The sequence below is a fragment of the Lathyrus oleraceus genome, chromosome 4, assembly GCF_024323335.1.
Source record: "Lathyrus oleraceus cultivar Zhongwan6 chromosome 4, CAAS_Psat_ZW6_1.0, whole genome shotgun sequence".
In the NCBI taxonomy this organism is placed as follows: domain Eukaryota; kingdom Viridiplantae; phylum Streptophyta; class Magnoliopsida; order Fabales; family Fabaceae; genus Lathyrus; species Lathyrus oleraceus.
In genome coordinates, this window is record NC_066582.1 from 29,020,980 (window position 1) to 29,029,297 (window position 8,318).

The following is an 8,318-nucleotide window of genomic DNA, read 5'->3' on the forward strand; positions in this document are numbered from 1 at the left end:
CCTATTTTGTGCATGAGATAAGGTGTTCATAGGACCACACACATTTCTGTGAATCAACTCCAACTTTATCTCTCCTCGTTGGTAAATGGTTGTCGATGGTGTTTTCCAATGAAACATCTTTCACATACTCTAGATTTCATTTTCAATTATTGACAACCCAAACACCATATTATTTTAAGAAAGAAAAGTGATAATGTTTTAGTTTAAGTGTCCAAGTCTCTTGTTTCATAAATAAGAACCGCCTTCTTCTCTAGCCATCAAGTTTATATTTTTCTCATAATTAAGAGAAAGTGGAAAGCTTTTGCTTTTGATCATTTTTACAATATCAACAACTCTTCTTTTTTAATCAAAAATTTGGCACTCTTGATTCTCAAATTGAAAAGAATAACCATGTTTTAATAGTTGTCCAATGCTCAATAAATTTTCATTTGAGGAACATAAAGAGTATCATGAATCGTCTTACCTCCTTGCTCTGTTTCAACTCCAATGTTTCCCTTGCCTTCAACTTCAACATATTCTCCATTTCTCAATTTAACTTTGGAGTCAAATGAGGGATCAATGTCAATGAAGCATCTTTATCTTCTGTCATATGATTGATACACCTATTATCCAGGTACCACACATTTTTATACTCTTGAGTTTCTTGATGGCAAGCAAAGAACAAGTTGGATTCACTATTTTCTACTACTGCAAAGGATACTTCCTGCTGATCTTTTAAGGGATAATTTTTCTGCATTACCCAAACCTTTTGTAACTATGACATTGTAGCTTGTCTTTGTTCCATCAATCTTTCTTTTCATGAATGTTCTTCTTGTAGATGTCACACTATTATTTATTTGAAAATCCAAAATTTCCTCGTCCTCCATAGGCGCCTCTTCCTCTTCAACGAGAGTTCCCACCCTTTCCTCGGCCTCTAGCAAATCTGTCACCTCTAAAAGATTCACCATTATTTTGAAATATCGATTTCTCATTATTTGGTTGAATGGTGAGCTTGGATTGAAACACGCTTTCAAAGGACTTTTCATTGCGTAGTGACAACCTTTTCTCATAGGTCTAAGTGACCCCATCAACCCTTGAATACTCACGATTGACAAATCCTTAATTTTTTTCTATAACAACCACCATAGGATCAAATTTTTCAATCAAACTAATTAAATTTTATCCACAATTCTTCGATCTTCAATTGTATCTCCATGGGACTTTATTGGATTCACCAAATCAACGAGTCTATTAAAGTACTCATTTAAACTTTCATTTTCTTTCATCATTTCATACTCAAAATCTCTTTTAAGAGACATACGATTTGACTATTCTCGCCTTTGAATCTCCTTCAAACTCTTGTTGTAGATTTTTTTCACGCTTTTTTGCCTGTTTTTGCTCTCATAATTCTTGGAAAAATAGTATTTGAGACTCCTCTGTGAAACATCCCAAGAACTCCAGCATATATAATTCTTTTCTTCTTTAATTATTTTCTTTGTGCCGTTGTGCGTTTCAGTGCAACTTCCAGTTTTTCATACCCTTATTTGACAAACTCCAACACATCCAAAGATGTGAACAAAGTCTCCATTTTTATTGCCCAAAAATCATTATTTTCTCCTTGAAATAAAGATAATTGAATATTATTATAGATAGAGTTGAGTCTTATTGAGACATTACTTGAGGAAGCAATGACTCTTCCCCTTCAATCTCCTATCACTCTTCTATTTTCTTCTTCTTTTTTATAGGAAGGATCTGTTAGTGGTATTCTAGAGGTGGTTGAAAAATATTTTTATGATTTATCTGTTTCTTCTTATTTTTACTTACACTTGCTTTAGTTTACAAATGATAACTTCTCCCTATTTATAGGATTTAATGGAGAGTTCTACTATGTTCAAGATATTTCATGAGAGGTTTATACATTTCTCTCCTTCATTTATTATTATGACTCCACTAATTTATTTCTACATTTCTCTAGAACTCATTAATTATTTGATACATGAACTCACATTAGCCTCACATTAACCTAGGTACATGCTTCTACAATACTCTAGGTACATGTATCTAATACAAATATTTAATGATAGTACATTACTCAACAAATATCCATACCCGCAAAATCCCAAAAAAAACAGACATATCCAACTAATCTCGCACGCTAAAGGGTGTGAGCCTAAAATTTTACTCCGCCTCGCACGAAAATATTGGCAAAACGGACATATCCAACTAATCCCGTTTTGCCACCCCTACCACTTGGACTTGGGCACCGCTCAAGAAACACAGCATAGACGCCCGCCGCGGCTCCGAAGACCTTCATCGACTGTTCTGCAGTTTTCTAACCTTCTAATTTGTAAAAAAATCTCAAACATGTTTTTTTAGAGCTTTTGGACAAGATTGAAAGTGGGAGCTGAATTGGATACGATCTTTTTTTGATGAAACTTTCTGTTCAAGATTTCACAACCATGCCTTAAAGTTATACCAAGTCAAGCATGTTGTAATTAGATTTGAGTTAAGTATTGATGGGTGGAAAAAGTTGAAAGCAGACAGGGACATATTATGGACATAATAATAACGATCCCTCTTAGTTAAGTGTTAAGAAACAGACAAAACATAAAGCTATAAGGATCGTGAAGTAATTGAAGGGACATAAACAAACGAATAAAACATTAATTAAGTGATGATAATAAGGTTTAAGAGAGTGACTATGTTGTCATTTGGATTTATCTGACGAGAAAGGAATCTTTGGATGAATATAATAAGAAAAAGAGAGTGAGAGTAGAAATTAAAAGCGCATGCAGTGTAATGCACGGAATGAGTGGGTCTAGTTTCTTTACGGCTTGTGCCTTTCTTAGGCTACAAAGCGTGCATTTCTTCAATATCTCATCTTAACAAGACAATGCAACTTGGATCATATCTAGGATTTGGTCTTTTTAATGATGCTGTCAAAACTACTCAATACATCAACTTGACCAAAAAGTAATACTAGTACTTCTTAAGCGACGTGTTCGTGGTTCGTGAACTGAACTATTTTAATAGTGTTCTGGACCGATCAATAATAACTCGAGACGTGTATGATATCCGACACATAGAAAGACGGTATAATTGTTGTGCTGCATGTACGGAAACAAGACTAAAATTCCGATTGTTGAGTTTCTAAAAACAAACCAAAGTTTAGATACAAAGAATCAGTAACTTTCATATGAATAATTTGTTTGGAATATCCTGTTCCTGTCCTACATTGCTTCATTTTATCTCTTCATTATTATATACTCTATGGTGGTCCCTCTTCTATCCTTTTCCACAGTATTACAGTTAAGCAAAATATTTATGATCAAATTATAATTCAACTATACTATAAACACATGTTAAATACAAAATATTTTAATATATCAGACACTTACATTGTCACTCACACATTTGCAAACTTCATCTTTTTCTTGCCTCCTTCCTTCACAGCCTGTCAAGCCTGAATTATTAACTAACCTCAAAGTCAGTCTCATAATTGTTGCTTTCTATGAACTATCTTTTGTCTCTCAAGGAGAACTATGAGAGAATTTTCCACTTGTAATAGTATTACTATTATAGATTAAGTGTGAAAATGGTTGCATGAGAATGTCATTCACCAGAGAAATCTTTAATTCTGCTACTTCATATTACAGGTATGAAATATTGAACCTCAAAGGATGCATATTTTTTTGTTTATTTGATGTTTCCAAACTCATCTTGATTCCATTGTAATACATACAACAAAAAATATCTCATTGATTTTATGGTCTTACATTCATTTTGATATCTAGCAAAATCTGTACGTATGACCCTTCATAAATGTTTTCACTATATGATGTCCCCACTTGATTTTAGGCCTAATGGTCAGATACATGAATCAACTTCTACGGTAATATTCTACCCAAATTGTTAATCTCGTGATTTTTTTTTTATAACTTCTCTTATCGTTTTTCTATGTCTTTCTGTATATCTAGTTGTTTAACTCCTCTCTACCTGATCGACCCTTCATCTGAGAAACTACTGATAGTGCATCAAAATTAAAGTCATAGAGAATGATTGGAATAAATGGTTTTAATTTATGTTTATAGGCATGGAAATCAAAATTGAATATTCTATAAATGTTCTAGCAATAATAGTAGGGAGCAACAACTTAACTTTGGGTGGAGTGAATGTGTGGGAGCATTATAGAATCCATCATGGATAAGAAGCAGCTTGACAGAAACAATATAGAATCCATCAAAAAGACAATGCAGATGCATGAAGACATCTTCAAACACCAGGTATATAACCTCAACATGTCACTTGATTCGATTTTTCTTCCTGAACCGAACTATGAACGGTCCTAAATTGCCATCCTATGCAGGTAAGAGAACTACACCGAATATACGATGTGCAGAAGATGCTGATGAATGAGCTAAGAAACAAGATTAGACAACAAAGTTTTTGGAGTCCAATGAATGACATAGATAAGCAAATTTCAAGAGGTTTTGATCTTGAAAAGCCGGCCGCGGAAAACACTTTGATAGGATCATCATTTTGCATCAATGAAGGTGAGGTAGGAACTAGTTCCTACACTGCTGCATTTCAGAATTGTAATGAAGAAATGGAAGTTGATTTGACATTAAGCATAGGAGGTAGCAAGGTTAAGAATAGTACTATGAAACTTCAGTTAGGAGAATGCAGTGACACAGAAGCCCCTATTAGAAGCAACAGTGTGACTTTTACTCAAGGTTTATAGCTTAAATAGCAGTTTATTAATTAACTTTTTTGTTTCTTTGTAATTGTTGTAACACTTCGATTTTGCATGAACCACTGAATTTAGATGGTTCGTGCATTCACACGTTTCTGTTTGAATTGACTTATTTAAACTTATACACTAAGTCATGACATAAAACATGTCATGATGTAAGTGTTAATACATAGAATTTCGCTTCATATTAAATCTTTTTGGATTAATATATTTGAACTTGAGTTTAACGATTTGGACAATAGCATCGTCCGTCCTGGATAGAACATTATAGCAGCAGATTATACTTAGTGGGATAAGGCATGGTTGTTTCTTTTTATTTGAACTTATCTGCGGACAAAAGCACTAGTGTAGTGAGACCGTTTAAAAAAACTTATAAAACTCTTTATGAAATGTCCATAAGTTCTTTTCATCTTATGATAATTGATCAGAAACTAGATGCAATGATTCAATGTGATTTGAAGAACTCAATCATCAATTATTAATAGAACAATGAATTACAAAAATATACAAAAATCATAAACTCTCAAAAGAAATGATGATAATGAAGATGGAAACCGACTCCCTACGGTTACTGATCTCGACCATCTGATTCAAACCAATAGTGCGCGCTTTTATTAATGCAGAGAATCGAAATCCGACAATGATGTCGGATTTTTTCTAGTTGGCCTTGGAGCAATCAATCCTAATTTCACCTTGATTACCAGTTTTTACACCAACCTTTCCCAACTTAGTAATAGCATCAATAAAAGCAGTTTCAAAAGCTTTTTCATTGGATGCAAATAAGTTAACTGTAGCCTTTGACCTTGAATCTGTAAACAACACTTGATCAGAAGTGAATAGTCCTTTTCCTTGTTGTAGATTTATGTAATATTGATTGTCAAACTTTCTAGGTGAGACAGGATCCATGTTAATGGCAATTCTAGGATCAACTTTTAATGGACACATTTGCCTAAGCTGTAAAGCATATTGTAAATTCAATGATGGATCGATTCTCGTTGTTCCGCTGAATCTGTAGATTCGATTTGAGAATCGGTTGCAGTGAGAGAATCCAATTGTATGTGCACCTAAACATACATATCAAACTCTCATTATCACAAAGTTTACATACAACACCCACACACACGCACGCGCTGTTTTGCGTTAGACCTGATAGTCCAAACGTGTACCTGATAATGCAATCATATCGGTTTGGGAGAGACCGTGTCGATTAAACATGGTGTTGAGTTGATCCAATTTGAAACTAGGGGCAGGAAGATTGTGTTGAACACCAGCCAAAGTAGATATTCTTCCATCGCGCCTTCCTAAATCGACATTATAAAACGGACCCCGGCCTACATTATTGACAATAACATTAGTATTAATCGTCAGTCGGTATATGGATTACATTAACAAATTTTCATAGGCTAGTTCTTATTAATCCTCGATATATTTGTTCTAAGTTTTTCTTTTAAGTGAATTACCGATTTTAATTAGAGTCAGGTCATTTGCATATACGCACGCAATCACGTTGAAAGTACTAAAATCCGCCCAAAGAAGGACTCGTGGTTAAATGGAATTTCAATCAAGATTTAAAAAAGGTGAAGAAAATGAATGGTACCAAATTGACGACATCTCTAGTGGCGAGAGCGAGAATATCTGCACAAGAGACTTTGTTTCGACACTTAGGATCCTTGTCAACAGCCGCCTTGGCCTTAATCACCGTGTCAAAGCCGTCCCCGGCTAATGACACATCATCAGGATGATCCTTCTCGGCCTTATTATTTGGAGATTGAATCAAAACCGAAGCATCACAACCCTGTTACAAATAACAAGTATTTATATATCATACTTAAATACTCTCGTTCGGTTCTTAATCAATATATCAATTTTATATAATAAACCAAATACATTAATTATTCAATGAATCTAAAAAATATTTTTTTTCTAAATAACAGAGTAGTGACGTACCCTGACAAAGCAATCATGGAAGAAGAGTCTAAGAGTGGCAGGAGCAGTCACAAATGTTTGTTGAAACTTCTGAGTGACGGCAGCACGAACCACTTGTTCAACATTGGGACATACATTGTTATAGAAGCCACGAGTGAGCTGAGCTGAGGTTGTTGAAGCTGTGAGAAGAAGAAGCAAAGACAAGAAGACAAATCTTGGAGCTTCCATTAGTAACTGTTTTGATGCTACAATTGTTGTTTGCAACATTTATGAGTCTAGTTAGTTATTTATATATAGTTAGTTAACATAAGATGAGGTAGGTTATGTAATAGAATAATGTAGTTGACATGAAGTTAAATAGTTAATAAAAAATGAAAAGGGGTACACTTTTTAAGGAGAATAATTGAGTGATGAGAGTATAAACAAAGGTGTGTTACATGGACAGACTGTCTAAGTAAGTATGTGTGATGAGGATGATTGACAAGAAGAAAACAAGACTTTAAAAATCGAAGACTATTTTAGGATAGTATATAGTAATAGAGTGGCGTGAAGCATCTAAACTGTTTGGGCAGAAAGAGTTTACTATTGGAGTATATGAATTAGTAATATAATAATGGGATGGTAGGTAAGTACAACCATGGATAAGCATGTTCATGACAACCAAAGCAAAGTAAGGAAAAGTGTGTATAGGAAAGTTATTTGTTAAATTATCATACTTGGGGTGAATCCCCTTAATAAAAACCATATTGTATATGTTAAGTTCTTAGCAAATCATAGGGATTTTGATTTTGATAGAGAGTGAAGCATTTATTGAGTAGTTTTAATGCCAAAGGAGAGGTTTCCCACCATTTAAGCTCACTTATCTTTGGTATGAGTCATGTAATATTCCCTCAACCCTTATTTCATGTTTAATTGCATTATGAGTATATAAACTCCCAATTTTTAAGGATAAGATCTTGATCTTAAGTCACAAATTTGTACTCTTGTATGCAATTTCTATGTTAATGGATTGTTCTTATATTATTTATCTGATATATTTGCTCTTGCTAAAAAATACTAAAATGTTGACTTCGTTGTTCTAGTTCAAGGAGAGCCTAAAATGAATGGTTGAAGTGTTTGTTATGTGAGGTTTTCGTGTTTTGTCCCCCCTCTACCATCCAAGGATCCTACTATTTATAGATTTTTTTTCTCCTCTTTCCTGACTTTTCATATCCTTCATAAATTCTTCTATTAATAACGTCAACCGCCCCTTATAATTTCCTTTTAACGGTGGTCTCTTCAGTAACTATAACTCCCTTCCATAATGTATCATATAGTAACGTCTCTTGTGATCTTTCAAATGGCATCTTAACCTTATCATCGGGTCTGACCTCTACTGATGGGATCATTCTTAGTGTACAGAAGGTCGAATACGTCTTACTTATTCTAATGTTCTGACCAGATTTCAGTTAGTAGGTTTCATGTCATACCCGGATTTCGATTAGTGAGTCTGGCTATCCGGCCTAATGACCTTACTCTACTCAGTTGTTATTCTAATTTGGCTTTGAAGAGCTCGGGTGCACTTGTAAGTTTTGTCGATCTTATACCTCGGTTAGTCAACTAGTTTTTCGGGATATACATAAGTCCCCTGAGCATGAGATCTGAAAGGTTAAAATGTTCG

The 8,318-nt window shown here is 34.2% G+C and overlaps 2 protein-coding genes across 3 annotated transcripts; one reads left to right on the forward strand and one right to left on the reverse strand.

The window, feature by feature from the left end:
• The first annotated feature begins 3,347 nt into the window (after positions 1–3,347).
• On the forward strand, positions 3,348–4,829 carry LOC127135042 (uncharacterized). Of its 2 annotated transcripts, none has more exons than XM_051061861.1 (3): positions 3,348–3,635; positions 4,071–4,262; positions 4,346–4,829. In XM_051061861.1, the coding sequence occupies exons 2-3, from the start codon at positions 4,152–4,154 to the stop codon at positions 4,718–4,720; spliced, it is 486 nt and encodes a 161-aa protein (XP_050917818.1). In that variant the 5' UTR covers positions 3,348–3,635; positions 4,071–4,151; the 3' UTR covers positions 4,721–4,829. The 2 variants fall into 2 exon arrangements, with proteins under 2 accessions (XP_050917818.1, XP_050917816.1); XM_051061859.1 differs by having other exon boundaries at positions 3,359–3,635; positions 4,110–4,262.
• A 254-nt stretch (positions 4,830–5,083) lies between these two features.
• LOC127135043 (peroxidase 16) lies at positions 5,084–7,140 on the reverse strand. The gene is made up of 4 exons (XM_051061862.1): positions 6,680–7,140; positions 6,332–6,527; positions 5,899–6,066; positions 5,084–5,796 (listed from the first exon to the last, which is right to left on the reverse strand). The coding sequence occupies exons 1-4, from the start codon at positions 6,923–6,925 to the stop codon at positions 5,390–5,392; spliced, it is 1,017 nt and encodes a 338-aa protein (XP_050917819.1). The 5' UTR covers positions 6,926–7,140; the 3' UTR covers positions 5,084–5,389.
• Positions 7,141–8,318: the final 1,178 nt, after the last annotated feature.

What these genes read in the sequence shown, in the direction of transcription:
- LOC127135043 (XM_051061862.1), bottom strand. Translation starts at nt 6,925, where the DNA reads ATGTTGCAAACAACAATTGTAGCATCAAAACAGTTACTAATGGAAGCT. An exon ending in TCCATGATTGCTTTGTCAGG is followed by an intron (nt 6,528 to 6,679) that starts GTACGTCACTAC and finishes TATTTGTAACAG; the next exon opens with GGTTGTGATGCTTCGGTTTT. An exon ending in CACTAGAGATGTCGTCAATT is followed by an intron (nt 6,067 to 6,331) that starts TGGTACCATTCA and finishes TTGTCAATAATG; the next exon opens with TAGGCCGGGGTCCGTTTTAT.
- LOC127135042 (XM_051061861.1), top strand. Translation starts at nt 4,152, where the DNA reads ATGTGTGGGAGCATTATAGAATCCATCATGGATAAGAAGCAGCTTGAC. An exon ending in AAGACATCTTCAAACACCAG is followed by an intron (nt 4,263 to 4,345) that starts GTATATAACCTC and finishes CATCCTATGCAG; the next exon opens with GTAAGAGAACTACACCGAAT.